Source organism: Perognathus longimembris, chromosome 20 (genome assembly GCF_023159225.1).
Source record: "Perognathus longimembris pacificus isolate PPM17 chromosome 20, ASM2315922v1, whole genome shotgun sequence".
Lineage (NCBI taxonomy): Eukaryota > Metazoa > Chordata > Mammalia > Rodentia > Heteromyidae > Perognathus > Perognathus longimembris.
This window is the reverse complement of record NC_063180.1, coordinates 13,444,736-13,472,681: the sequence shown is the minus strand read 5'-3', so window position 1 is coordinate 13,472,681 and position 27,946 is coordinate 13,444,736. Positions and strand designations below refer to the sequence as shown.

The 27,946-nt window shown below is 49.2% G+C and overlaps 1 protein-coding gene across 1 annotated transcript; it reads right to left on the bottom strand.

Annotated features, from left to right (window-relative positions):
• Positions 1–11,288: 11,288 nt before the first annotated feature.
• Positions 11,289–27,706, bottom strand: Vstm2b (V-set and transmembrane domain containing 2B). Its single transcript, XM_048329948.1, has 5 exons — positions 27,640–27,706; positions 26,794–26,978; positions 25,622–25,651; positions 22,982–23,450; positions 11,289–11,368 (listed from the first exon to the last, which is right to left on the bottom strand). The coding sequence occupies exons 1-5, from the start codon at positions 27,704–27,706 to the stop codon at positions 11,289–11,291; spliced, it is 831 nt and encodes a 276-aa protein (XP_048185905.1).
• Positions 27,707–27,946: the final 240 nt, after the last annotated feature.

Genomic DNA, 27,946 nt, shown 5'->3' with positions numbered 1-27,946 from the left:
AAACAAAAAAGGCAGTCAAGGCAGTAAAGTGTGAGACTCTTATCTCCAATGAACCACCAGAAATTCAGAAATGGAAGTGTTGCTCAAATAATAGAGCACCAGTGTGCTCTACTACTAAAAGCTAACGGATAGACCCTGAGTTCAAACCCCAGAAGCTGTGTGCACATGTGCACGTGCACGCACGCGCGTGTGCACACACACAAAGTAATAAATGCTTGTGACAGAAAAGCCAGACTTCAGTCAAGTGTTAAAGTCTCTCCAATTTCACCTGCCTGGAGACAATCATTGTTTAACACCGTGGTCTAGGATTTTCTAAGTGTGCTCATGTGCACGCCTCCGCCTCTCTTTCTGTAGAGTACAGTTAGGATTCAAATCCTGCCGTAACCACATAGCAGAAGTCTGTCATTTAAAACAATTCTGAAAGGAAACTGTCTCAGCGCTGGATACATCCCTGGGGATTCTGCTAGCTCAGGGAAAGTCTAGAAGTGTTTATGATTTGTGGTCAGGATGTGTCTAACACCATGGGAATTTCTACCTGTTTCGGTCCATCCATCCATCCATCCATCCATCCACTAATCACTCACCCATTCATTCATCCATCTACCCATTCATCCACCCAGTAATCTTTGCATCTCTCTCTCCATCTGTCTACCCACTCACTAATTGATCTACTCATTTACCTCCCACCTTTTCATCCATCTACCTATCTATTCATGCACGAATCTATCCATCCATCTGTTCATCCATCCTTCTAGCCACTAACCATTTTAACCCACCCATTTGTCCATCCATGTATTTATTTATATACTCAGTAATCCATCCATCCATCCACTCAACCATCCATCCACTAATCCATCCATTCAGCCTTCTATCCATTTACTAATCCATGCATTACCCACCCATCTATCCACTTATTTATCCATCCACGCACCCATTACTCTGTCCATCCATCTATCCACCATCACCCACCTACTTATCTACTCTACCCAGTCATTTACCCACCACCCACTCATCCATCTATTTATCCATCTATCCATCCAGTAATCTATCCATTCATATATCTACCCACAAACTCATCCATCGATTCACTCATCTATCCATTTACCTATTCATCCATCCACTAATCCATCTGTTCATCTATCCGTCCACAAAACTATCCATTCATCCATCTATACAGCCAGTTGTCCACCCATCCATCCACTAATCCATCTATCCATCTCTTCATCTATCCGTCCACAAATCTATCCATCCATCCATACAGCCAGTTGTCCACCCATCCATCCACCCACTAATCTATCCATTTATTCACTTGTCTGTTCATCTATTCATCCATCCTCCCACCTACCCATCCACCCACTCACTCACCCACCCACCCACCCACCCATTTGTCCATCCATCCATCCATATACCCATCCATGTATCCATCCATCCACTAATCTATCCATCTATTCGCTTGTCTATCCATTTATTCATTCATCCACCCACCCACCCATCCATCCACTCACCCATCCACCCACCCACCCTCCCACCCACTCTCCCATCCATCCATCCATCCATCCATTCACTAATCTATCCATCCATCCACCCATCCATCCATCCATCCATCCATCCATCCATCCATCCATCCAGTGCTTATTAGCCTATATTCTAATTGAGTACCAAGAGAGTGACATAAGGAAACTCCAAGCAGGCTGATTGAGCACTGTCTGCAGGAGGCCTCTCACTCACAGTGCCCCATATTTATGGCTCGCCGCAAGGACTGGATTACACGACAAAAGATTAACATCCCTGCTGCACAAATTAAGAAACGCTCTATTGTTTGCAGCATGGAGCAGACTGGCTGAAGATCAGCGTCTTCTCTCTGAACAACATAATTGAATATCTTTCAGCCTGAACTCCTCGCTGTATTGATTTGAATTCATTATTTGTGCATCTGTAATCTCCTGATTTCTCCAGCCCAGGAGTGTGTCACAAGGCTACGCTAGATGACTGCCTCCTCCCAATTGGTTAGCCCTGGTCTGGGACAGTTCTAAGGACAATAAATCAGTTAACAGGCTCTTTTTCTTCTCTCTCTCTCTCTCTCTCTCTCTCTCTCTCTCTCTCTCTCTGTCTCTCTCTCTCTGTCTCTCTTTTTCACTGGTCCTGGGGCTTAAACTCAGGGCCTGGACACTGTCCCTAAGCTATTTGGCTTAAAGCTAGTGCTCTACCACGTTGAGCCACAGCACCACTTCTGGTTTTCTGGTGGTTTACTGGAGATAAGAGTCTCATGGAATTTCTTACCCAGGCTGGCTTCAAACAGTGATCCACAGATCTCAGCCTCCTGAGTGGCTAGGATTACAAGTGTAAGCCACAAATGTCTGGCTTTGATGGACAATATACCAATTAAATGGCAATTTATTTTTGCTGATGAAAGAGAGCTAGGTCTGGAAAGTTGATGTCCCATTTTATGGAAATTAATGTTCTATAAAGTAATGTTGGGCTTCCTTCCTTAGTCATACCCATTCATTAGGCTCTAGTTTGGAGAAGCTGTGTGTGAGGGCAGGGGGGTGGGAGGGGCTGAAGTTTACTATGCAGGGCAGTTCTGAGATCTGATAAAAGAAGGCAGCTTGAGCAAGCATCACGTGTGTGTATGTGTGTGTGTGTGTGTGCATGTGTGCCCGTGCCTGCACATGCACAATTGAGGCTTGAATTCAAGACTATGTGCTCAGTTGGCTTTTTCATTCAAATAGCATTCTGCCACGTCAGCCACACTTCTACTTCTGACTTTCTGCTGGTTAATTGGAAATAAGCATCTTACAGGCTTGCCTACCGGTGCTAGCTTCAAACCATGGTCCACTGAGTAGTTAGGATTACAGGTGTGAGCCGCCAGTGCCCGGCTGTATTATCTCAGCTTTTGCTGTTTAATGTCAGGCATATGTTTGTCTGCATACGAGATGTGTGCTAGCTTTGCAGATAAGACGATGTTAGCAGATTGTGTTGCAGCCACATTGCAGACTGTCTTCCAAAGTGAAACAAATGTTTGCATAATTTACCCAAAAGTGCATGTGTGTGTGTGTGCGTGCGCGCGCACACACACACACACACACACAAACATTTGTAAAGAAAAACTCCAGCCATCTGCAATCCAATTTAACTTTGTCGCTGTGTTCTTCTCTGAGGTGCGCTCTGATTGGCTGAAGTGCTGATTACAGATGATGACAGCTGGCAGAGGCTACTGAGACAGAAAGGAGGGATGAGACCATGAGACCAGCAGTGCGGTGTGCGTGGAGGGAGGGCTGGGCGCGCAGTGGGGGGTAGAGCTTGTAGGAGATAGTGCTCAGTCTCCAGGGGTGGCTGCTATTGGGGTGCCACCAATTATCAAACAAATGTGGACCATATCATGATTTTTGCTTTTCCAAGAGAAGTCAGACGTTTGGGTCTGTTCATGATTGCGTTTGATATGGCCGGTAACAATAATAAAAAATATTGCTGCCGACCAAACTTACCTGAGTCGGATGTGGTTTGTGAGAATGGTGAGTTTGGTCAATACGTCTTAGGATTGGAGATGGAGTTAAGTGTATATTTTGCCTTGGGGGCTAGAGGTAGATAAAATCACCACTTTGCTTCTGTTTTAATATAAATCCATGGTTTTCTGTCTTTGCTTTGCATTTCACCTACACAGAATTGATTGATCCCTGTGCTGGTTTATGCTGTCCTGTCACCACCATTGTACCCATGGTATTATTAATTTTTTTCTTTCTAGTACCAGGTTTGAACTCAGGGCTTTGCTGGACTTGCTTGCTCAGCTGGTGCTCTACCACTTGAGCCACACATCCAGGACAGCCTTTGCCTGGTTATGTGGGAGATGGAGTCTCACTGACTTTTCTGTCTAGTTAGCTTTTGAACTTCAGTGTTCTGTATGTCAGTCTCCTGAGTAGCTGGGATTATAGGCATGAGCCACTAGTACCTGTCCATTTATTAATGTTTGATAAAGCTCATCAATAACAAATCTGCTTCTCAGTTGTAGAACCAATATCTTCCTTTTTTCTTTTCTATAAATTATTACTTTTTTTTTTTTGCCAGTCCTGGGGCTTGAACTCCGGGCCTGAGCACTGTCCCTGGCTTCTTTTTGCTCAAGGCTAGCACTCTGCCACTTGAGCCACAGTGCCACTTCTGGCCATTTTCTATTTATGTGGTGCTGAGGATGTGAACCCAGGGCTTCATGTATACAAGGCAAGCAGGCAAGCACTCTTGTCACTAGGCCATATTCCCAGCCCCCCTTTTTTCTTTTCTATATTTTTGGTACCAGTCTGGGACTCGAACTTGGTACTTAATGCTTTCACTCAATGGCTGGTGTCCTACTAACTGAGGTATGGCTAAGGCCTGAGAATGAAGATGTTGATAATTATCTTCATTCATCTGTGAGCCTCATCCCTTTCCTTTTTCCTATCAAGGTAACCATCACTCTGCATTGACTTACTATGCCCTTACTTCTTTCCTAGTTGTACTTTACCACTGCTTTTCTTTGCTATTTTGTGCCAGTCTTGGAGTTTAAACTCAGGGCCTAAGTGCTGTCCCTGAGCTTCTTTTCGCTCTACCATTTGAGCCATAGACAGCTCCATTTCTGGCTATTTTTTTTTGTTTGTTTGTTTTTGGCCAGTCCTGGGCCTTGGACTCAGGGCCTGAGCACTGTCCCTGGCTTCTTCCCGCTCAAGGCTAGCACTCGCCTCTTGAGCCACAGCGCCGCTTCTGGCCGTTTTTCTGTATATGTGGTGCTGGGGAATCGAACCTAGGGCCTCGTGTATCCGAGGCAGGCGCTCTTGCCACTAGGCTATATCCCCAGCCCCTCTGGCTATTTTTTTTAAAAAAGCAATTAATTGGAGATAAGAGTCTCATGGACTTTCCTGCCTGGGCTAGATTTGAAACAAGATCTTCAGATCTCAGCATCCTGAGTAGCTGGGATTACAGGTGTGAGCCATTGGCACCTGGCAGTTTTTAAAAGCATGTATGAATATCAACGATCTGCTTACCTACCTATGATCTACTGTCTGTTGATACTAATTCTTTTTGTAAATTTTGTGAATTTTTATTTAACTTCATTGATTTTTTTGTGTTTATGTGGTACCAAGGAATTGAACCCAGGGCTCAGGCATGTTAGGCAAACACTGTACCACTAAACCACACTCATTGCCTGATACTAATTCTTCCTTGTATTTATCTTCCGTTGATTTTGGGCTCAATATCAGCTTTTCTTTTCTTTTCCTTTTTTTCGCATCATTATTGGGCCTTGAACTCAGGGACTGGGTGCCATCCAGCTTTTTGGTGGTTAATTGGAGGTAAGAGCCATGATCCTCAGATCTCAGCCTCTTGAGTAGCTGGGATTATAGGCTTGAGCCACCAACACCTGGCTTTTTGTTAATTTTCTGAGACAGGGGCTGCCTGTGTAGTTCAGGCTAACCTTGAACACACCATGCCCCTGCCTCTGCCTCCTAAGCAGCAGATCTATATGTTCAACTGAGCTGCTGCTGCTGTATCTCCCCCTCCCCCTCCTCCTCCTTTGTGCCAGTCCTGGGGCTTGAACTCAGGGCCTGGACACTGTCCCTGAGCTCTTTTTGCTAAAGGCTACTGCTCTACCACTTGAGCCACAGTGAAATTTCCAGTTTTCTGGTGGTCAGTTGACAGTGAGAGTCTCTCAAACTTTCCTGCCTGAGCTGGCTTTGAACTCTAATTCTCAGATTTCAGCCTCCTGAGTCTCTAGGACTACAGGTGAGCCACCAACACTTATTTCCCTCTTTTAAAATTTCGAGCAAGGAAATAAATCTGAACTTGGCTTTTTTTTCTTTTCTTTGCTTGTTGTTGACCGCTGAGGCTTGGTGTGAAATCATGAATTCTCTGACATGAAATATATGTGTGGCACTCTCCGGGTCTTTGTCATTTTGCAAGGGGTCACCTCAGGGGAAGCTTCCAGACTTTACCTCATGTTCTGTCTGTCCCCATGCTGGGAGAAGCTCTTCCCAGGGCTTCCTCGTGTTTCTGGGGGCTTCCAGAATAGGAGGTATGGGGTTTTGTCCCCGGTTGGTGACCGCAGGGGTTCTGAGGGAGAGCGGTGCATCGTGTGGAGATTGTGGGGGGGGCGTCTGGTTTGGTTTCCATTTCCCCAGGGGCTGCATTGTTCACACTGCTGGGTTACTCACCGAAGATGATGGACAGAAATGTGTGCATGCACACAAGGTCAGTGCAGGCATGTAAGGTCGGCGCATGCATGCAAGGTCATGTGCATGCATGCAAGGTCGTGTACATGCATGTAAGGTCAGTGCATGCATGCAGGGTCAGTGCACCAGTGGCTCCCACACCCCTTCTTCAGGGAAATAAGGGACCAAAGCTTTCAAGATGCTGGCACAGTGGACATCCATCAGGGCCTGATGTGAGGATAGATATGGAATGCGAAGGCCAGGCAGAAGCGGGCTGTGACACTGGAGTCTGGGGTTCCTAGCTACTTTCAGGAGGTGAAGTTCCAGGGGATTGCAGTTCAAGGCTAGCCTGGACAGGAAGAGAGTTTGTGAGACTCCATGTTAGCCAAGGGGCTGGGTTTAGGATAATAATCCCAGCCAGCCAAGGCCCCAGGGCTCACGCCGCGAATCCTAGCTACTCAGAGGCTGAGATCTAAGGACTTCAGTTTGAAGCCCGCCTAGGCAAAGAAGTCTGTGAGACTCTTATCTCCAATTAAGTATCAAAACAACAACAACAACAACAACAACAACATCCCCAGAAGTAGAGCTGCAGCTCAAGTGGTAAAGCACTAACCTTAATCAGTAAAGCTCAGGGCAGCACCTAGGCCCTGAGTTCAGGCCCAGGAGCAGTGTGTGCATGCATGAGCACACATGTGTGTGCACATGTATGTGCATGTGCACACACACACCAGCCATGGGGAAGCCTAACATCCCTAGTGATACTGGGGAACACAAGGAGAATTTCAGTCCAACCTGGCCCAAATATAAAGCGAGATTCTAGCTCAAAGATAAAAGTGCAAGAAGAGAGTGGAGGCGTGGCTCCAGCAGTGGAGGACCTGTTTAGTGAGCTTGAGGCCCTGACTCCAATCTTCCTTATCACCAAAGAACAACAGCAGGGAAAGTAAGCAATCTGTAATCCTGGTGCTCAGGAGGTTGAGGGAGGAGGATCGTGATTTTTTTTTTTTTTTTTTTTTTGGCCAGTCCTGGGCTTGAACTCAGGGCTTGAGCACTGTCCCTGGCTGTTTTTTGCTCAAGGCTAGCACTCTGCCACTTGAGTCACAGCGCCACTTCCTATATATGTGGTGCTGAGGAATCGAACCCAGGGCTTCCTGTATATGAGGCAAGCACTCTTGCCACTAGGCCATATTCCCAGCCCGAGGATCGTGATTTGGAAGCCAGCCTTGGCTATACAAAGATTCTGTGTTAAACACACAGAACAGAAAAAAAGAAAAGGACGTTTGCTCTATCTGCCTGTCAGTGCAGAAGTTCCTTAAGTTGCTCACAAGCGGCTGTGTTCCAACCAAAGGCCATCTTGGACAGATTAGATCACCCTCCTGTTTTTTTTGTTTGTTTTTTTTTGTCTTGTCCTGGGGCTTGAACTTAAGGCCTGGACACTGACCCTTTTCACTCAAGGCTAGTGCTCTACCACTTGAGGCATACCTCCATTTCTAGCGTTCTGTTGCTTCATTGGAGATAAGAGTCTCATGGACTTTTCCTGGGCTGGCTTTGGACCACAATCCTCCAGATCTCAGCCTCCTGAGTTGGTGGGATTACAAGCATGAGTCACCAGCTCACACTTATAATGGCTTAAGTTTCTGTTTCAGAGAAGGTGTCTGGGTCCCTCCCCGCCCCCCACAACTTCTTCCATGGAGTTGCTTGGTCTTCAGAAAGCAGACGCCCGTGAATATCTCATGCTGTGCTCCAAAGTTGTTTCTTCTTGAAGCTAAAGGAGGGCAGCTCAGGAGAGTAATTACTCAGCACATCTGCCTCCCCTTTCCAGGAATATTCTCCCAGAGTCAGTTTTTCTAGCTAGTTGTAGGATTTATTTGTTTTGTTTTTGTTGCCAGTCCTGGGGTGTGGACTGAGCACTGTCCCTGGCTTCTTTTTGCTCAAGGCTAGCACTCTACTTCTTGAGTCACAGCGCCACTTCCGGCTTTTTTCTATATATGTGGTGCTGAGGAACCGAACCCAGGGCTTCATGTATACGAGGTAAACACTTTACCACTAGGCCATATTCCCAGCCCATAGCTGTAGGATTTGAATTCAGGGCCTGGGCACTGTCCCTGAGCTTTTCTGCTCAAGGCTGGTGCTCTATCACTTGAGCCACAGCGCCACTTCTGGTTTTCCTGGTGGGTCATTGGAGATGAGAGTCTCACAGACTTTCTGGCCTGGACTGGCTGTGAATTGCGATCCTCAGATCTCAGCCTCCTGAGAAGTCGGGGTTAGAGGCATGAGCCACCAGCACCTGGCAGAGTGTGGAGGTTTGGTGGGAGGCTGTCTGGCTGTGCTCCTGTGGCGGGATCTGATCATGTGGTAATGGAGGACACTCTGGCTCTCTGTTACACATCTCACCATTCAGCCGGGCAGCCAGGGCCTTTCCTTTTTTCTTTTCAAACACAGACGGCCCATTTGTAACCTGGCATGAACATTCCTCTCCCAGCCCCCTTGGGTACCAGTGACTCACATCTGTAATCTGTAATCTCAGGAAGCTGAGATCTGAGGACCACGGTTTGAAGCCAGCCTGAGCAGGAAAACCTGTGAGACTCTTATCTCCAATTAGCCACAAAAAACCAGAAGTGGAACTGTGGCTCAAGTGGTAGAGCACTAACCTTGAGTGGTAGAAGCTCAGGGACAGTGCCCAGGCCCAGAGTTCAAGCACCATGACCTGCAACAACAACAACAACAACAACACACACACACACACACCAAAAAAACAGATAATTCTTCTGGACAGAATCCACTCTTCTATCCACCAGACAAAATGATTCCATTTGTAGCTATATCAGGATCAATCCACAGATTTGAAACAGGAGAGAAGTTCATGTATCCACTAAAAGAACAGTCTTTTGGTTTTTCTTTCCAGAAATAGCCCAGGTTATTAGCATCACCCTGGAGGCCAGAAGGAGTTGTCTGCCTCTGTGGGGTTGTTCAAATACTTCCAGTCAATTAAACTCTAAAATAGTGAAGATACAGCCAGGCTGGGTTCCAATCTCAAGCAGTCCGGAGTTTACTGCTTTGAAATGGTTCATTCAAGCCAAGTACCAATGGCACAGGGTCAGCCAGGCGCCACCTTTTGTCCTAGCTACTCAAGAGGCTGAGATCTGAGGATTATGGCTTGATGTCAGCCAGGCAGGAAAGTCTGTGCAACTCTTATCTCCAATTGAGAAGCAAAAAGCTGGAAGGGGGAAGTGTGGCTCAAGTGGTAGAGCACCAGTCTTGACTAAAAAAGCTAAGAGTGTGAGGCCCTGTGCTCAAGCCCCAGTGTTGGCATTAAAACCAAACCCAAGGGCCATGACGGAGTCTATTTTAGAGTCTAACTCCATTCTGTGATTAAACGGGAGCCAGATGGTGAAGCCTTAAGCAGGAACCCAGGGACGCTGGCATATCCCATCCTGCGTGTAGATCCTGTCCATCGCCATAAGGGGGCACCCTCGTCCCTTACAGGGATCACTTCCTGTGAACACCCTCGATTCAAAGCTGCCCTCAAGCTGACCTGCCAGCCAATTCCTCCACACAGAGGGCATACAGGATTAAGTTCCAAAGGTCACAGAGAATGTTTTTGTAACATTTAAGGACATTTCAGATGTAAATAGAAGGTTGTAAAATAAATTGTTCTTTTTTCTAACCAAATTTACAAAAATGTGTTTACTTAATACTTTCAACAGTACTAAAATTATATGAATAGCATTCCAGGTACCATTATATTAAAATATCTGTGTATGTGCAAAAAAAGTGTTGACAAATACTAATCTTTAAAGTTTGTGAAATTATTTGATCTGTAATATATGTGCTTGTGAATGCAATGGGATGTGAAATTATAGAGGTATTTTGTTGTTAATAGAAACAAAAGGATAGTTACTTTGCAAAAAAAGATTTGAGTCCAAAGCTGAGTGCTGGTGGCTCATGTCTGTCATCCTAGCTACTCCAGAGACGGAGATCAGAGGCAAAGGTTCAAAGCCATTCCAGCCAGAAAAGTCCGTGAGACTATAATCTCCAATGAATGACCAAAAATCTGGAAGTGGAGGTGTGGCTCAAACAATAGAGCACCAATCTTGTGCATAAAAGCTAAAGGACAGTGCCCAGGGCTTGAGTTCAAGTCCCAGTACCCACACACACAGACACAAAAGTGTAGCTGGTATTCAGACATGAAAGCTACACTGGTGAGTGAAAGTATGGAACCCCAAAGGTTATTTCAAAGTTGTCTTTATTTATTCAACTGTTATCAGCAATATACAATACAATTTATAAACAAGGGTCTGACCTTGTTTTCAATCTTTATTGAAAAATAAATATTATTGACAGTGAATCTTAATTATGATGTCTTTTTTTAATCAAAATGTCTCCAATGAAATAATTTAATAATTAAAAAAAGAAAAGGCCTTTCCCCAAAGAAAACAGTAAATTAAAAAAAAATCCTAAACATAAGAATCTACTAAAAATATTTTATCTGAAAGATGGTGACTCTAACAATTTTATGTATTATCCTAACGTTTACCTGTGCCACAGTTCGTGCAAAAATGAAGATCTGGAGGAAAAGTATAGAAAAGAAAAGAAAATGAAATTGGTTTGGGTACTGGTGGCTCTAGCTACTCTGAATTAATCCTACTGAGGATTGAGGTTCAAAGCCAGCCTGGGTAGGAAAGTCTGTGAAACAGTTCTCTCCAATGAACCAGCAAAGAGCCCGAGTGGAGGTGTGGCTCAAGTGGTAGAGCATTAGCCATGAGTGAAAATAAAAAAGCTAAGGGACAGCACCCAGGCCCTGAGTTCAAGCCCCAGCACTGGCTATTAAAAAAAAAAAACCCACAAATAAATAAGAAAATAAAGAGAAAGAAAAAAGTGCAGTAGAGAAATTATTGAGTTCATGCATCATTGCATGGTCTCATTTCGTCCTATTTGAAAACTAGATTCATTATGGTAGGTATTCAGAAGTGGTGGGATTTTGTTCCCCCTTGAAAAATAAAATAGGATTCCATTTTTTCTGCTTGGATTTCTTCATGCTTCTTTTGGTCCCTCTGTGTCCCCCTGGTCACATGGCTGCTGGGGTGGGGGCACAGGTCACGTGTCTGGGTGCCCAGGCCTTCAGGGTCCCCACAGAAGGCTCAGCAGGGCCAGCAGGGCCAGGGCCAGGCACGGGTCTGCTGTGTGGTGTGGGCCACTGCCTGCAGGGGACAGAAAGCACAGGATTAATTCTGGATTCACCAAAACTTGTCAGGTACCAGCCAACTTCCCAGGCCTCTGGACCTCAGTATACTTGTTATTTACAGTGCATCCTTTTTATTTTCCAGTCCTAGGAATTGAACTCAGGGTCTGGACGCGATCCCTGAGCTGGTTTTTGCCACAGTGCCACTTCCAGTTTCTGGTGGTTAAATGGAGATAAGAGTTTCATGGACTTCATTGCTTGGGCTGGTTTTGAACCTCGATCCTCAGATCTCAGCCTCTTTGATAGCCACTGGAGCCTGGCTGCTGCTGCTTCCGGTTCTTTCTTTTTCTTTTCTTTCTTTTTGTTTTTGTTTTTTTTGGGGGGGTTGGTCTTGAGCCCCTGACCTTCTGTGCTCAAGGTGAGCACTCTACCATGTTGAGCCACAGCACCACTTGTCTTTCTTTCTTTCTTTTTTTTTTTTGCCTAGCAATCAATACTAAGCACCAGCACTTAAGAGACTCAGAGCAGTCTGCAGTGGTAACTCCTCAGAACAACTAAGGAACCATCTTAACAAAATGAATACCACGAGTGGACACAGATTTTGGTGATGGGGGCTGGCACAGAGGGGTTGGAATGGAGGGAGGGAGGGTGAGGAGATAGTCATTCTGTTCAATGTACACTATGTAAAAATGGAGCTATGTAGGTAGGGGATGGAGAGACATGGAGTGAATGATGGAAGGGGTGATATTGACCAAGATGCACAGTGTTTACTTAAAAACAAGTAAATATTAAAAAGAAAAAAATGAAACGAGATCCTTTTTACTTTTTACTTTGAATTTTTTGAGAAAAACATACCTGATGCCTGTCATCCTAGCTGCTCAAGAGGCTGAGATCTGAGGATCATGGTTCGAAGCCAGCCTGAGCAGGAAGTCCATTGGACTCATCTCCAAAAGCTGGAAGTGGTGATGTGGCTCAAGTGATAAAAAAGAGTGAAAAAGCTAAAGGGCAGTGCCCAGGCCCTGAGTTCAAGCCCCAAGACGGACATAAAGAGAGAAGGGGGCGGGGAGGGAAGGAGGAAGACAGAATCAGTCTAGAACCAGGGTACCTTAGCTCTGAGAAAAGGATGGGGCAGGAGCTAATTTGCTGTATGTGCCTCATTCATTCATTCATGTGCTCATTAATTACTTGCCTGTGCTCCTTATTTATTTACTTACAAATTTTCTTAATACTGGTACTGGGGCTTGAACTCAGAGCCTCACACGCTTGCTTGGCCTTTTCACTCCAGGATGGTGCTCTCCCATTTGTCATAGCTCCACTTCTGGCTTTTTGTCAGTTCAGTGGAGATAAGAGTCTTATGGACTTTCCTGCCTGGACTGGCTTTGAACCATGATCCTCCAGATTTCAGCTTCCTGAGTAGCTAGGATTACAGGCATGCATCATTGACACCCAGCTCTATCCCTTTCTTTTCTTTTTTGGGCCAGTCCTGGGGCTTGGACTCAGGGCCTGAGCACTGTCCCTGGCTTCTTTGTGCTCAAGGCTAGCACTCTGCCACTTGAGCCACAGCGCCACTTCTGGCCGTTTTCTGTATATGTGGTGCTGGGGAATTGAACCCAGGGCCTCATGTATACGAGGCAAGCACTCTTGCCACTAGGCCATATCCCCAGCCCCCTTTCTTTTCTTTTTTTGCCAGTCCTGGGGCTTGAACTTAGGGCCTGGGTGCTGCCCCTGAGCTTCATTTGCCCAAGACTAGCACTCTACCACTGGAGTCACAGCGCCACTTTCTGCTTCTTTTTCTGTGTATGTGGTGCTGAGGAATTGAACCCAGAGCTTCATGCATGCTAGGCAAGCACTCTACCGCTAAGCCACATTCCCAGCTTCTGTCCCTTTCTTGAAGTCCTCCATGCCAGGCTAAGTCCAGTCCATGTATCTGGGGGTACAATGCCCCCTCTATATTCCTGGTGCTACTGCAGTTGGTATGTCTGGGGCTGCAAAGCCTGATCTGTGAAGACTGCCTAATATGGAGTTCACACTCATCTCCTTGTCCTGTTTTGGCGAGCCAGCCTTGACAGGGCAAAGTGGGAGGCACTGGGGAGGAGTTCGGAGGTGCATTCTGGGGTTGGGGGTCAGAGCCAATGGTCCCTGCAGCCACATGCTTGGACTCCCCCCCCGGGAGTCCCTCCTGTTGTAGCCTTCTCTATTTTACCTCAGCCCTACCTGGTAATCCTCTCGGATTCTCTTTTTTCTTTTTGTCTGACACTGGGACTAAAACGCAGTACCTGACACTTGCTCATTGGCTGGCGTGCTCTTCTTCCATGTGAACCATTATCCACCTGCTCACCTGGAGGTCTGATTTCTAAAACTGCTTGGGTAAAACAAAAACCCCAGCAATCTTAATTTTTCCACAGTGTGAGGGTGGGCTATGATGAGTTGTTCAGCAGACGGCTGGGGGTGTGTGTGGCATGAAGACAGGCTGGAGACCGAAGGCTGAAACATGCTAGAGATGTCTGCATACTGAGCCTGAAGGATTCATTCATCCACTCATTCACTGATGTTGGATTGATTGACAGGGTGTTGCTGTATAATCCAAGCTGGCCTGCAACTCTCCATTCTTGTGTTTCAGCCTCCCAAACGCTGATATTACAGGTATGCCCCACCATGCCCAGTAAGAAAACTACCTAGCTAGGCGCTGGCAGCTCATACCAGTCAGTCACCCTAGCTACTGAGGCGGCTGAGATCTGAAGGATCATGGTTTGACACCCACCTGGGCAGGAAAGTCTGAAAGACTATTTTCAATTAACTACAAAAAAAATCTGAAAGCAGAGCTATGGCTCAAGTAGTAGTGTGCCAGCCTTGAGCAAAAAAGCAAAATGACAACATCTAGGTCCTGAGTTCAAGCCCTAGTACCAGCACAATAAATCAAACAAATAAAGATCCCTTCCGATCTGACCTGCTGCTCTCAGTAGTCAGCAGGAAGATTGGGCCCAAAGTTAGCAAGACCCTCTCTTAGACTATAATATAAAAAAACCATTTGACTCCTGAAGGAAAAAGGAGAGAAAGAAACTACTCTCTACCACAGGCAATGTTATATTCATGTAAACTTTATTCCATTTAATCCTTAAAACAATTCTACTATTGGCATTATATTGAACCACATGAATGTATTGTTCTACAGGATGCTAAGAATCAAACATTAAATATGGTCCAAAAAATGCTACTATTGTTAAAAGGAGAAATTTAATCCTAAGCAAGATCCTATGTTATGCTGGGCATGGCTGTGTGCGCCTGCAATCCCAGCCATGCACGAAGCACATTGTCATCAGCAACTGTGCTTGGCGAACAAGAAAACAAAAAACAAAAGAACCCTAATATACCAAAGAGCCTTCCTCTGTGCTTCAGTGGCACAAAGGAGACTCAATTGTAATAAAAGTGGCTTTACAGGGATAGACATTTCCTTGGCTTAGCGCAAACCTTCCTCCTGTGGACTACTGACAGGATGGGCCTGGGCTTAGCAGAGGATGGGCTCTCTGTCACTTGAGCAATGCAGTACCAGTTAGCAGATCAACCCTGAAGACTATTTTGTGCTAGTCCTGGGGCTTGAATTCAGAGCCTGGTGCACTGTCCCTTAGCTTTTTCATCCAAGGTGGTACTCTACTACTTGAGTCACAGCTCTACTTCTGGCTTTTTGGCTGGTTAACTGGAGATAAGAGTCTCTTGGATTTATCTACCAGGGCTGGCTTCAAACTACCATTCTATTACATGCAAATGACTATCAGTCTTCCAGGGCAAATCTGGACCCTTGAGCATGGGCAAGAAGATTAACCAGGGCAGGGGTGCTGGGGTAGGGGAGAGAAAGTTCTGAAATATTTAGTGTGGAGTATTATTATTATTATTGTTATATTTGTTGGTTGTGGGTCTTGAACTTAGGACCTGGATGCTGTCCCTGAGCTTTTGTGTTCAAGGCTAGCGCTCTACCACTTTGAGCCACAGCTCCACCTCTGGTTTTCTGGTGGTTCCTTGGAGATAAGAGTCTCACGGACTTTCCTGCCTGGGCTATCTTTGAACCCCGTTCCTTAGATCTCAGCCTTCTGAGTAGTTGAGATTACAGGTGTGAGCCATCAGTGCCTGACTAGAATCTTAATTTTGACTTAGACTCAAAGAAACTCCATGAAGAAACAATATTACAGGAGAGCCAGCATTAGCCAGCCCAAACTAGCTATGACATTCACCCTGCAGGCTGTAATGAAGTAGCAGAGGGATGGCTACTTTGCGTCTTGGCTGGCCACAGGCTGAGCCAGGCCCATCTCCCACGGCAAGTCGCATGGTGTACATGGCCACACTGGCTTCAGCTCCCTGGCCTGTGGTCATGAACCTGCCTCTGCCCCCCTTCACAGCCCAGCTCACAGGAACTATACCTTGACTGGAGGAGACCAACAGAGCACACATCTTTCTGGAATGTTCCAGCCAGAGAGGTGCACTGATTTTTCCTTGAAGCGCCCCTCTCCTAAAAGGGACACACATATGTCATGCTTCATTGCAAATAGGTGGGAGTAAGGAGTTATACAGTTAGGAATAATAGCTTAAACTTTCCTGTGGCCCCAATGAAGACAAAAGCAAAGTAGGCCCTGGTGGCTCACATCTGTCATCCCGGCTACTCAAGAGGCTAAGATCTGAGGATCATGGTTTGGAGCCAGCCTGGGCAGGAAAGTCTGTGAGATGCTTATCTCCAATTAACTACCAAAAATCTCCCACAAGTGGAGCTGTGGCTTAAGTGGTAGAGAGCTAACTTTGAGCACAAAAGCTCAGGGACTGCGCCCACGATGTGCACCCATAAAGCCAGGTTGTCTCTCAGCAGGGGGAGAGGCTAGGTGTGACCTTGGGAGATAAAGTAAGCCAGGCAGAGTTCAGGAGAGCCGAGGAAGAGAGAGGAACATTAACATGCAAGCATTTGAGTGGAAAGAAAATAAGTCAGGCACTGATGGCTCACACCTGTCATCCTAGCTACTCAGGAGGCTGAGATCTGAGGATCGTGGTTCCAAGCCAACCCAGGCAGGAAAGTCCATGATACTCTTTTTTTTTTTTTTTGCCAGTCGTGGGCCTTGAACTCAGGGCCTGAGCAGTGTCCCTGGCTTCTTCCCGCTCAAGGCTAGCACTCTGCCACCTGAGCCACAGTGCCCCTTCTGGCCGTTTTCCATATATGTGGTGCTGGGGAATCGAACCGAGAGCTTCATGTGTAGGAGGCAAGCGCTCTTGCCACTAGGCCATATTCCCAGCCCCCCCCCCCCATGATACTCTTAACCTCTAAAATACCAGCAAAAAGTTAGGAGCTAGAAGTGAAGGTCTGGATCAAGTGGTAGAGTAACAGCCTTGGGTGAAAAAGCTAACAGAGACAGGCCCTGAGTTCAAGCTCTAGTACTGGCACCCAAAACAAAAGCAAAAACATAGAAGCAAGTATTACGATGCATTATAGTTCAAGATCAGTGGTCTGAGCATCTGTTTGGGGGTTTGCGGGTGCTGATAGAAAATGGCTGTCCAGTACAGCCACTGGTCAGGCAATGATGGGCAAAGACAATTCCATTTGGTTATGCAGGGGGAGCTGAGAGACATCCAGAAGCCTTCCCAGTACAGGACCAATGCCCATCATGGAGATCTACCCCCCACCCCCACCCCGGTGTTTCCGAAAGCTTGCAAAGCACACGCCAGCCACAGGAAGCCCGCTCTAGACACTCTGGAGGCACCGCATGCCCCACGCTGCTGCCGCCTCTGAGGCCCCTCTGGCCAGCATGAGGGCTGGATTCCAGGGGGACCCCTTGTAGCTGATCTGATGTCACTGATAATATCGGCTCCCTGTAAACTCTTCAATCTCTTCCTTCTCTAAAGCTACATTCTCTCTTCTCTGGGACAATCTTTTGCCAGATTTCTTTTCTCCCTCCCTCCTTCCCCTTCCTCTCTCTCTCTTTCGGTGTCAGCACTGGGACTTAAGTTCAGGGGCTGGGTGCTGTCCCTTCACTTTTTTTTCCCCCAATGTTGCTTTACCACTTGAGCCACATCCCCACACCAAGCTTTTTGCTGGTTCATTGGAAAGAAGAGTCTCAGGTACTTTCCTGCCCAAGCTGGCTTCAAACCTTGATCCTCCAGATTTTAGTCTCATATGTCGCTAAGATTACAGGCATGAGCCACCAGGTGAGGCCTAACTCTTTTCTCCTTGAAGAGGAGTCTCAGGTCACAACAGAGCTGCAGGAAGAGGGGATTGTTTATTTAAGATGACTTTTTGTGTGTCCCTATCTTTTTTTTTTTTTTTTTTTTGTGCCAGTCCTAGGCTTGAACTTAGGGCCTGGGCACTGTCCCTGAGTGTTTGTGCCCAAGGCTAGTGCTCTGTCCTTGAGCCACAGCTCCACTTCCAGCTCTTTTGGGGCAGCTAACCAGAGATAAGAGTCTCATGGAGTTTCCTACCAGGCTGGCTTCAAACCACGATTTCAGCTAGAATGACAGGTGTGAGCGCCAGGCTATGAGTCCTTTTGATCAGGCCTCTGAATTGACTGCCTATAGTAAGAGGCTCATGCTGTGTCACTGAATTTCCAGGTCCACACTGCCACTGTTCCTGTCAGCTGTCATTCACCTGGGCCATGATTTGAGACACAGTGAGCATCTATCTCCATGTGTCCCATGGTGGGGGGGGAGGGAACCACTGCGGTTACCATGGCAACACTCAAGGATGCTTCCTTTCCTTGTGATGGTGCCCAGCCCATCCGTGGCCTTGACTGTCTTCTCATTATTAATTGAAATATGGAAAGCCAGGAGTCCTCTTTGGGGGCACCAGAGAGCAATGTGCCACAGCCAATCAGCTGCCTGCAAGGGCCAGGGCGTCTCTCCTAGGCCTCCGAGTCCTGAGACTAATTAGATGTTCACACATGGGGATCTGATCCTGAGGTTCACACTGAGGGGACCTTGCACCCCAACACACAAGCCGACCGAACTTCAGACGGCCTTCTTCAGAGCCGTGTTCATCTCCACTGTGGCACTTTCCTGATTAGCAGCATCTGTCTGGAAGCCATTACTCACCATCCCTCCAGTGACCTAATGTGTTTATGACAAAGTGGGGTCACTGTTCAGATTAGTGATGGGCCACTTTTACAGAATGTGGCAAAACCCTGGCAAGTCTCCTGTGCCAGCTCTGGGTGGCCACTGCAGCCCAGGGTTATTTAATTTGTGAGTGCGCCTGGACTGAGGGTGGAGCTCAGATCCTGGGTGCATTGTCCCTTAGCTTTGGTGAGCTCCAGGCTGGTGCTCTACCATGTGAGCCATCCCTCTACTTTCAGCTTTTTACTGGTTAATTTGAGATAAGAGTCTACAGTGGGAGGGGAGAGGGAAATGGTGAGAGGGAGATGGGGGGGGAAATGAGGGAGGAGGTAACAAATTGGATAAGAAATGTACTCATTGTCTTACCTATGAAATTGAAACTCCTCTGTACTTTGACAATAAAGAAATGAAATAAAAAAACGAATCTCACAGACTTTTTTTTCTGGGGTTGGGCAGGGGGTGGGCTGGCTTGGAACTGTGATCCTCGTATTTTAGTCTCCTCAGTAGCTGGGGTGACAGGCGTGAGCCACTGGTGCCTAGCCCATGTGTATTTTTAAACACAAATACCAAAAACATTCTCTGACAAATGAAATGTGAAAGGGATGAGCTTTTGCATATAAATTTTGGGTCCAAATTTTCCTGTCTTTACCCAGTAACTCCTTTAGCAAACTAGAGACCTAACTTCCTTCCAGAAGCAACCGCTTCATGGGGACAATGAGGACCAGTGGTCTGGGGAGAGTCCTGAACCACTAATCTGAAAGATCCAGAGTGTGTCCCATCCTCCATCTCAGTGACGCTGCTCTCTATAGACTACAGGGACTTAATTTTTTTTCTTTCCCTTTTTTTGGTTGTTGGTGGGGCTTGAACTCAGGGCCTGGGGGCTGTCTCTGGGCTCTTCAGCTCTAGGCTAGTGCTCTACCACTTGGCCCACAGTGCCACTTCCGGTTTTCTGGTGGTTAATTGGAGATAAGAGTCTCACGGACTTTCCTGCCCAGGCTGGCTTTGAACCACAATCCTCAGATTTCAGCTTCCTGAGTAGTTGGGATGACAGGAGTGAGCCACTGACGCCTGGTCTAGAGGAGTCTAATTTTTGTTGGATGCCAGGAGAAAGCTCAGGAACCACTCCACCAACTACCCCCAGCTCAGGCTGCTCCAACTCACCTGAACACCCACTCTTGGCTGGGTGGCTGGTGCCAGAGCCCCACCCACAAGGATGGCCTTGGGTCACTGTGCCACCAGCACTGAACTGGTACCCATGAGCACGCACATGTGTGTTATGCACACAGTACTAGGACTTGAACTCAGGGCCTGGGCACTGTCCCTTATCTTTCCCACTCAAAGCTAGTGTTCTGCCACTTGAGCAACAGCTTTGCATCCAGCTTTTTGGTGGCTCATTGGAGATAAGAGCCCCTTCCATCCTCAGATCTCAGCCTCCTGAGTAGCTAGGAGTACAGGCATGAGCCACTGGTGCCTGGCAAGTTCCATATCTTTCTTCTTCTTCTTCTTCTTTTTTTTTTGTCAATCCTGGGGCTTGAACTCAGGGCCTGGGCACTGTCCCTGAGCTTCTTTTGCTCAAGGCTAGCACTGTACCACTTGATCCACAGCACCACTTCTGGCTTTTTCTGTGTATATGGTACTGAGGAATTGAACCCAGGGCTTCATGAATGCTAGGCAAGCACTCTACCACCAAGCCACATTCCCAGCCCCAAGCTCCATATCTTTAAGAATACAGAGCCGCTACCCTGGAAAGGAAATGGCTGAGAATCCAAAGTGTCTTATCAAGTCCCTCTGGGCAGCTCAGTGGTAGGAGACCTCGCTGCCTTGCAGAAATAGGCAAAGTCACTGGCTCTGGCCAGAAGGAGATTTAGGAAGGAGTGAGCTCCTGGCCTTCACTTCACTGCCAGTGTGTGGGCATAGCTAATGTCATCCTCATAAGTCTCTTTCCCATGGCCCTTCTTTAATCAAATGAACAATGACTTCATGCTGTCAGCTCGAATAGGTGTGTGTGTGTGCGTGCACATGTATGTGCCCATGTGTGCAAGTATGTGTGCCTGTGTGTGTGTGTGTGTGTGTGTGTGTGTGTGTGCTGGTACTGGGATTTGAATTCAGGACCTAGACACCAGTCCCTGAGCTTTTTCACTCAAGGCTGGTGCTCTACCACTTGAGCCATAGCTCCACTTTTTGCTGGTTCACTGGATATAGGTAGTCTTACAGACTTTCCTGCCTGGGCTGGCTTCAAATGCTGATGACAGATTTCAGCTCTCCCCCTCCCCCCCCCGCACCCGAGTAGCTGGGATTACATGTGCACATGCACTTGCACCTGCATGGGGCCTCCATTTCCTGCTTTGTCCTTCTATTCAGACTCTGAGGACATCAAGGCAGGTTCTAGCTTGGGATGCATGTTTACTAACTGAGGCCCAAGGCGATAGGGTAGAAATGCCTTCTCACCAACCAGCATGCATTAACCAGACCAGTCACTGTGTAAGTCAATCAACACTGGTGAGGTGGGCAGCCCCTTGTGGAGAGAGGATTCTGGGAAGGAGTTGCTCAGGCAACCAACACCTTTCCCAGAGACCCTGGCATTTATGCTGGGTCACATCCCGGCCTGGTCAGGGGATGAAAGCAGCAGTCTCTCTCTTTTTTTTCTTTTGCCATTCCTAGGGTTTGAACTCAGAGCCTGGGTGCTGTCCCTGAGCTTTTGTTCTTAAGGCTAGTCACTTGAGCCACACTCCACTTCTGGCTTTTTGGTAGTTGATTGGAGGTAAGAGTCTCACAGACTTTCCTTGTGGCTTCAAGCCACAATCCTCAGCCTCTGAGTAGCTAGGATGATAGGTGTCTGGCTTTGGATGTCATATTTTCCACACCTATGTCTGGTTCTTTTTTTTTTTTTTTTAGTGGGTACTGGGATTTGAACTCAGGGCCTTGCATTTGTTGACAGGATCTCTACCACTTGAACCACATCTTCAGCTCTTTTTGCTTTAGGTTATTTTCTAGATCAAGTCTTTCACCTGTGCCCAGGGCTAGCCTCAGACCACCATCCTCTGGATCTTCCCTGCTGAGTAGCTGGGATTACAGGTGGGAGCCACCACATTTGCCCTCTACCTTTGCCATTCTTGCCATCATCAGCTTTTCTCTGACAGATATATTACAGACATGTTTGAGTGACTTTTTTTTTCCAGTTTCCCAAGATGCATCTTTAGGGCCATGCATAAGAAAGGAAGTGATTCAGCAGTGCCAGCCTTCCTCCCAGGAAGCTGGCTGCTTATTTTATTTCTCTCTTCTCTCTTTTGTTATGACACCCCCAGGAGGACTCTGGGGGCCACTTACTGAACTGACTGGAAACCCTGTCAGCCTGGGTCCCTGAATAACTTCATGGACCCCACTTTTCCACTCACTCAGGCAGGATTGGAGGCGAATGAGAAATTTTAAAAAATTGCCATGTGTGGAGTCGTGGTCCTTTGGGTTTTTCATAACAGTTGGTGTGAGCTTAGTTTCTAAGTCCCACGGCCCAGAGAAAGGCCTGAGATTTCTTGCAGGGACTTAAACAAAGACAAGGGTAGCCAACTGTGGTGGTTTGCATCTACAATCCCAGCTACTTAGGGGCTGAGATCTGAGGATCATGGTGCAAAGCCAGCCTGGGCAGAAAGTCCGTGAGACTCTCATCTCCCAATTTACCACCTGAGAACCGGGGGAAATAACACCAAGTCCACCAGATCCAGCCAATAGTGGCTCCTACCACGAGAAACGACTCACAGGGACCAGAGTTCAAAACAGTGTCGGGCCTGTCGGAGCTAGAGGCTGGGAGATGAGAAGACGGTGATGTGAATTCAGGGCCTGGGCTCTGTCCCTTAGCTTCTTTTTTAAAATCTATCATGGCTGGCCCTCTACTACTTGAGTCACAGCTCCATTTCAGGCTTCTTGGTGATTCATTGGAGATCAGAGTCTCATGGACTCTTTTGCCAAGCTAGCTTTGAACCATGATCCTCAATTTTCAGCCTCCTGAGTAGCTGGGATTACAGGCATGAGCCACTGGTGTCCAGGATTAACAATGGGTAGGGTCTCTCCAGGGCTCCATAGGACCTGGAGCAACCATTTATACAAGGCAAATAGTCCCCCAGGACCATTCTGCAAGCAGATGAAGAGGACAGAGCCTACACAACCAGGGAGTCAACATCTTCTAGAACTTTCCATTCAGTGCAGCCAACCAGCTTAGAGACAAACATATGCTCATCTCCTCGTCTTCCACTCATCTGGGGTGCTAGAATTCCACTTAGAGAATGCCCTCTCTTCAGTCTTAGGGCTCAGAAGGGAGCCACAACCCCTCAGCTTCCAACATTCCAAGACCTGTCAAGGAAGCCTCCAGAACCACAACCAAGAACCAAGCTCCAAGGGCAAATGTAAGGACTGCTAAGAGAAGGCTTAGGCACAACAGCTGGAAAGCCGGACTCCAGCCATCTCCAACACCCCAGGGCACCAATCCACACTGCACAACGAGACTGCCAGACCGGATCTCCTCCCCACCAACATCCTGCCCCTGTGCCCATCCATCTCTTACCAGAGCCGTGTCTCTGCCGCCGGAGGACCGCCTGGCCCGGTGATGGAGATGCCGATGAGGACGCAGCTGCGGTGGTGGTGGTGGAGGCGTCTGTGTGTGTGGCGGAGGCCGCGGCCCTGGGCACGCCCGGAGCGGGGGCCGCGGGGCTTCCTGGCGGCAGGCCCTTGTCCTGGCCGTGGCTGGGCTCCACGGCGGTGGGTCCCGCGATGCCCGCGTGGCCGGCGTGTGCGGCGCTGGGCGGCCCGTGGCGGCGGGGCCCGCTGCTCTGGATGTGGGACACGGCCTCGGCCGCCTGCATGTGGGGCGGCACGAAGCGGGACAGCACTCGCAGCAGCGCCCGGGCCTGGTGCTCGCGCGTGTCCGCGTCGCTGTAGTCCGACACGCGACACTCGTACACACCCTCGTCCTGCGGGCGCACCGCCGATAGGCGCAGCCGGTGCGAGATGTCATTGCCCTGGACTCGAACCGTCTGCAAGAGAGAGGGGGTGGTGTCTGGCCCGCCAGCCCCCGCAGCCCCTTTGCCCGCGAGCCCCACGCTGGCCTCGGCTTCTCCTCATGGCAATCCACAACCAGGCCCCTGGGCTCCTTAAAAAACGGAGCGCCGGTGGCTCAGGAGTCTGAGATCTGAGGATCCCGGTTCAAAGCCAGCCCGGGCAGGAAAAAGAGCTGTGACTCAAGAGGTAGAGAGCACCAGCCTTGAGCAAAAAAGCTCAGGGACAATGCCCAGGTCCTGAGTTCAAGTCACAGGACCAGCTCACATACACACACATGTGTGCACACACACACTAGTTGTACAAAGGAGTTACCATTCAACTCATCAGTTTATGAGCACAATGCTTGTTGATCAGTGTCACCCCTCCCATCATCTGCCCCTCCTCCCCAGCGCTCCCCAGTGCTCCCCGTTTCAGAGGGTATCAGCTCTGCTTCTTGTCTCTCCACAGTGCCACCCACCCCTCCTCTAATCTCGATGCACCTTCATGGAAGCTCCATCTGGCCTTCCTGACCCTGAAAGACATGCCCTCCCCCACTTTTTTTTTTTTTTTTTTTTGCTGGTTCCAGGGCTTGAACTCGGGCCTGGGCACTGCCCTCAAGCTTCTTTTGTTCAAGGCTAATGCTTTACCACTTGAGTCACAGTGCCACTTCTGGCTTTTTTGGGTAGTGAATTGGAGATAAGCGTTTTATGATCTTTCATGCCTGGGCTGGCTTCAAGCCATGCTCCTCAGATATCAGTCTCCTGAGTAGGTAGGATGACAGGCCAGAGCCATAGGCATCTGCTTTACAGGGCTCTTTATCTAGAATTCCAGAGATGAGGGGAGGGAGAGGGAAAACTGATTTTCACAGCCATATCTGCCCTCCCAGCTCTCTCCTTCAAGGAGAAAGGAAGCCAGCTGTACCCCTTTTCTGCTAATCTTACCTTCTGTTTCAGAACCCCAACACCAAGGCCTCTCCTCCTGACTCTTGGTAAGCCCTTCAGAAGGACCCCCTTTGGTGGCCCTCAGCAACCCCCCACCCCCAGCCTTGTGGGTCACACTGAGGCCCCCCCCCCATTAAAAGGCCTGCTATTTCTGATCAGCTACTTTTTTTTCTTTCCATTTGGGAAAGCTTGACAACTTCTCCCCCATTTTTCTTTTCTTTTCTTTTTTTTGCCAGTCCTGGGCCTGGGACTCAGGGCCTGAGCACTGTCCCTGGCTTCTTTTTGCTCAAGGCTAGCACTCTGCCACTTGAGTCACAACGCCACTTCTGGCCATTTTCTGTATATGTGGTGCTGGGGAATCGAACCCAGGGCTTCAAGTATACGAGGCAAGTGCTCTTGCCACTAGGCCATTTCCCCAGCCCTTTTCTTTTCTTTTTTTGCCAGTACTGGGGCTTGAACTTAGAGCCTGGGCACTGTCCCTGAGAATTTGTATTAAAGGCTAGCACTCTACCACTTGAGCCACAGCACCACTTATAGCTTTTTCTGTGATTCATTGGATACAAGAGTCTTATGGACTTTCCTGCCCAGGCTGGCTTTGAACTATGATCCTCAGATCTCAGCTTCCTTGAGTAGCTGGGATGACAGGCATGAGCCATTGACAGTGCCTGGGTTTCTCCCAGTTTTCGGGGAGCCCTTCTACGCTAGTTCGATGCCACTGGGGCACAAGTTCCCCTGTGTGAGTCCACTACATACAGGGTGTTAGTGCCTGAGCAAAGGGAGAGAGGAAGTGCTCGGAAGTGGGGTGTGTGTGCTGAGCCAGGCAGATGCAGCAAGGAAGTTGGAATCTGTCGATGGAGGAGGGTGGGAGTGCCAAGGCCAAGGCTAAGGACAGGGCCAGCCAAGCCCGTGCTCTGGTGCTGAGCACTGCTTGCTTGCCTTTTTTAAACAGGTGAGCACCGAGCTGATGGCGGGGGGGGGGGGGGGGGCTGGGATGGGGGTGGGGATGGCTCTGAGATCTTGCGACTCTGCATTACTAGACCGAATGTATTTGGTGACAGATGGTGCCCAGCTGAGGTCAGGCGACTGGGGATGCCCAGGCGGAGGGCACCGGAGCTGCCTGAGCTGCTACTGGGCAGCAGAGGCTTTTCCTAAAAGAGAAAGGAAACTGCGGGGAGCCACCGAGCCGGGAGGGGTCTCCCGCGGCCCGCGCTCCGCTCCACACTTACACTGATTTTAGTTGCATCCTTATTTGTTACCTGAAATGCAGAGAGAGAGAGAGAGAGAGAGAGAGAGAGAGAGAGAGAGAGAGAATATGAATTAGACTTGTGGCATTGAGGCAGAGGGGACTCAGCCTCTCTTGGCTTGTTGACAGCGCTGGGATCCAAAAATGCCTTGGGGTGTGGCGGGTGTGTGTGTGTGAAGGGCACAGAAACATCAGGATTCCCAGTGATCTACCCAGAAAACACAGCAGGTGTTTAGCCAAGGAGTGGCTAGCCCTCGCTTATGGACAACTGAAGACTGGATAGAGAAGGAAAGCCCCACCACCTCCTCCTTCCCAGTACTTTGGAATTGCCAAAAACCTAAATGGGGAATTTGGCCTCTAGAAACACAGACTAGGAGCAGAGTTTGGGTAGGACTCTGAGATCAACATAGGGGTGTGTGCATGAGGAGTGTTAGGAGTCAGACTAGCAGCCTGAGGGGGGATGGGGGTGACCTCTGTCCTCCAGGACCAGCTGAATTCCGCCACCCTCCCCACAGTGTGGTTTTGTACGGGTGCTTAGAGCACACACCAGAAGAGCTTAACTGGGCTGGCTGTGGCTCTGGGGGAGGGGTGGGGTGGGGTGGGGGTGGAGAACTGAAGTGACTGAGGGTAGGAAGGGCTTGGTGGGACCACCTGCAGCTAGCAAGCAAGCAAGAAGCAAGAGGAGGAAAATCATTTTTTTTTTTTTCTGGTGCCCGTCCTGGGGCTTGAACTCAGGCTGTCCCTGAGTTTTAGTGCTCAAGGCTCCACTTCTGGCTTTTGGTGGTTCATTTGGTGGTAAGACTCTCACAGCCTTTCCAGCCGGGGCTGGCTTCCAACTGGGATCCTTAGATCTCAGCCCCCCCCAACTCCGCCCCCCAATAGATGGGATGACGGGCCATTGCTGGCGTGTAGCTTTTTTAATGGTAGAAGCTCGGCATGAGTGAATGAGTTACTGGACATTTCGGAAACTGTCTATACACATGGGCGGGATTTGGAGGTAATACTCGCTGATTTTTAGGGTTCCCTGGGAGGGAATAGGGTCGGTGAGGGATGGGCTGCAGGGCAGGGCGATACCCTGAGTCTCTGAGCTGCGCCCCCTCCTGCCCCCGCCCAGCCCGGGCTCTGACGAAGCTCGGTGGCCCGGGGCCGGGTTACCTTGCTTCGGGTGCCCGGTGCGCTCAGGGCCAGCTCGTGCAGCAGCTCCCGGGGCGCCGCCTTCACGAACCACCACTGAATCTCCAGGGAGTACGACGTCGCCCCCCGGGCCCGGAAGGCGCAAGGCATCTCGATGTCCTCGCCTTCCCGCACTGTCACATCTTGGGGGACCTCGGTGAAGGTAGCTGGGGAGAAGGGAGGGAGGGAGACAGAGACAGACAGACACAGAGATAGAGACACAGGGAAAGAGAGACACACAGACGAGAGAGAGAGAGAGAAAGAGAGAGAGAGAGAGAGAGAGAGAGAGAGAGAGAGAGAGAGAGAGAGAGAGAAAGAGAGAGAGAGAGGCGTGACGTGACCAGCCATAGGCATAAGGGCGTGTGAGGGGGAGATTTAGGGCAACCCTAGAGGGGTGGGCGGCGAGTCCCCGTTCGCTCACTGGCCTTGGGCTCCCTCCCTCCCCCGCCTCCCCTCGGTGGCCCGGGCTGGCTGGAGGCGCTTGCAAAGTTAAGTACAAAGCTGCAGGGTAGCAGTGGGGATCGGCCACCGGCCTGGAGGTGGGGTGGGGTGTCGGACCTCAGGGCCTTTCAAGCTTCCCTGTTACCAAGCCCCCCCCCCCACCCCCGCCATCATCAGAGCCAGATTGGAGCTCACAACTCTCACTCCTCAGTCGGAACCCCAAACTGGAATCCCACTGCTGAGGCCCCTCTCCAGGCTTGGGGCTGCACCCTAGGCTTGTTGGAGACCCTTGGATCCTTCTCTTTATCCTCCGGGGAGCCCCTGCACCGCCATCCTCACCCCAGGATCCCCACCCCCCGCAGGGGGCAGCGAAGTTCCCGCGCTCACCATCGGCGACCACGAGCAGCAGGGCGTGCAAGCATCCGAGGGCGCCGAGCTGGCCCCGCGGGTCCATTTCCCGCACGGGGAGGAGGCGGTGATCGCAGCTCGGGCTCCGCGGTACCGGCTCGGGATCGGGCTAGGACGCCTCGAAGCCGGCCATGGCCTCCGCCAGGCACCGATCAGCCCCGGATCCACCACGACTCCGGCGGCGGCGCGGGGCGCGGCGCCCGGGTGTGCGGGGAGGAGAAGGAGGAGGAGGAGGAGGAGGAGGAGGAGGAGGAGGAAGAGGAGGAGATGGGGTCCCGGGTTTGGG